The sequence below is a fragment of the Rhagoletis pomonella genome, unplaced genomic scaffold, assembly GCF_013731165.1.
Source record: "Rhagoletis pomonella isolate Grant_MI unplaced genomic scaffold, Rhpom_1.0 Rhpom_scaffold_00009, whole genome shotgun sequence".
NCBI classification, from domain to species: domain Eukaryota; kingdom Metazoa; phylum Arthropoda; class Insecta; order Diptera; family Tephritidae; genus Rhagoletis; species Rhagoletis pomonella.
Window position 1 is genome coordinate 4558899 of NW_023458563.1, and position 2505 is coordinate 4561403.

The following is a 2505-nucleotide window of genomic DNA, read 5'->3' on the forward strand; positions in this document are numbered from 1 at the left end:
ATTATTAGCTTTCCAATTAAAGTAAAATAACTCTTATTAGAGATTTTTGGTAAGTTTTTCATTGAATAAAATTGGCAAGTGCAAAATTACTAAACTAAACTACAAGTTTTAGCTATATTGATAAATTAAATTTTTTCTGACGACGAATTTTGTAAGAGTTTATGTTTTTAATACTATTTTACTTACTAAGTTATCATAATTACTATTTATACGTATAAATGTACAATATATGTATGTTAATGCGTGTTTTTTGTTTTTTTGTGAAGTAATGAGTCAAAACTTTGCGATTGAATTCATTCTTAGACCATGAGTTCAAATAATTAAAAACCATAAACCGTATAGATGCATTTCTATTTGCAAAATATTTTCCTTTCCTACATATGTATGTATTTGGCTCGTATTTGTAACTAAATTTGTGTAACTTTTAATGTACCTGCAAATGTGTGTATATGTACGCTTATGTACATATATTTGGTTAATTAACGCTTGTTCAACTTATGCCAGAGCGTAATAAGTGTGAGTACATGCATAACAGCAATCACGACAACCATCAGTGTAACACAGTCGGCCATATTGACATCCGAGATCATCATGTAATTGAGAAACACTTTCGGACTGCGAAAATGGCAATACATCGTAGTCTCTGGACAAGGTAAGAATGGGCGTTCTAAACCATAAATGGCATTAAGTGCTCCATGGAAACCGGCACGGAAGTAGCTAATATGCCACATCCAGCGGAAGATCGGTGTAATGTCGATGTAACGCGTGCAGAAGCCAAACACCGAGAAGAGAACCGCCAAAATAGGACCCAAAAAGACGGCCAACTATGAATGAATGAGATCAGTTTCAGAATAATTTCAAAATCGTAATTAAAAAAATTGAACTCACCTTGGTTGGCAGCGTTGCACCTACGAAGAAACCCCAGGCTTGTGCACTTAACGTGGCCAAAACTGCGAGCAGAACGAAGTAATATATGCGAAAGCTCTCGTCTGTATTATTACCAGTGAGATAAACGCTTATAGCCATGTAAAGTACCGCACAAATGCTCTATAAATTTTGTAAAAAGAAAAAATATATGTAAATACTGTATTATCATCACTATATTGGGCTAAAGTTATTTGGGCATTGTGAAAATTTCAAACTGTAAGTGTGACACATTTGTTATCAACAAGAAAGTTTTCAATATAATTAAACTATCGCTTAGGGTAGGGATGGGCGGCAGAACAGCTCGCGCACAGCAGCGCGGGCAAGCAGGTGCTTGATGCGGGGTAAAAATTTAAAACCGAAAGGGTGAGCAATAGCCGTGTACGTGTATTAACCCATTTTATGCAATGTATATTGTCAAAGGCTATTACATTCACCTCTTTGTTTATAGAGGAACAATTTCTAACTATATTTGTAGTCTATTTACTAAAAATAATTCAACATCATGAAATGCCGACCAATTTAATTTTTTTATTAATAAATCAATAAAGTTTAAAATGATTATACATATGTAAAAAATAGTATGTGCTAATTCATACTGGCGAACAATAACGTGTTAACGATCTTGCTTGCGAATGTGTTCGGTAGAAAACCGTCATATAAAAAGGTTGTTTTGCGCATGATTGTCCTTTTTTTCCAAGCAAATTTCTAACCAAAAATTATCTGCGCAAGAACAATCCCTCCCTTCGAAAATTTGCGACCAACTGAACGTAGGGATGCAAACGATGCATCGATGTTTCTGAAACATCGATAACATCGGCTAAAAAACCGATGTTTACCATCGATATTTGAAAATTACTCAACATCATAAAATTGCGCGATATATCGATGTCAATTTTAACGATGTTTTAAACATCGACTTTAGTTTCGGTTCAAAATTGCCATTGCGTTCACATCTTTATGTTATATTCTTTGGGCTCTGTCACACGGTCAGTATTTATTGACGTGATCCAAGTATCGCGATATTTATAAAAATTTTGAAATCTGGATCGCGGATCGCAATACCGTCAATAAATATTGAACGTGTAGCACTTTCAAAACGCGATCCATACATTTCTTCAGTACATCGAAATATCGATGTTGGCTCTGAAAATTTGCATCCCTAACTGAACGCTGACAATGCAAAAGTGAACTACAAAACAGCTAACATGCGCGCAAGCAAGTCGGTACTCACCACCAGTGTTGCCATTTCTGTTTCTGCCGTCCCGCCAAATTAATAAAAAAAAATCGCTAGAATTCTGCTAAATCATTTAAATTCTGTAAACTCTTATGAAAAAAAGTTTCTTTTATAATTTAGCAGTTTAGTTTAGCAGCGTATTAACGGTATAACATACTATGTAATTTTTTAAGTTTTTTCTTTCGGACTTATAATTTTATGAGACTATGTAAATCCAGCAATTAGTTTTAAATTTTTTGCATTGCATTTAAAATCACTTTGAGTTTATAATTATTTGCAGCAGTATATATACACTTCAACCAAAATAAATAACGCACTAATAACGATTTTAAACTTTTATAGAA

The 2505-nt window shown here is 33.7% G+C and overlaps 1 protein-coding gene across 1 annotated transcript; it reads right to left on the minus strand.

Moving 5' to 3' along the window:
* Positions 1-301: 301 nt before the first annotated feature.
* Positions 302-1390, minus strand: LOC118745550 (ATP-binding cassette sub-family G member 1-like). The gene is made up of 2 exons (XM_036479013.1): positions 889-1390; positions 302-824 (listed from the first exon to the last, which is right to left on the minus strand). The coding sequence occupies exons 1-2, from the start codon at positions 1024-1026 to the stop codon at positions 480-482; spliced, it is 483 nt and encodes a 160-aa protein (XP_036334906.1). The 5' UTR covers positions 1027-1390; the 3' UTR covers positions 302-479.
* Positions 1391-2505: the final 1115 nt, after the last annotated feature.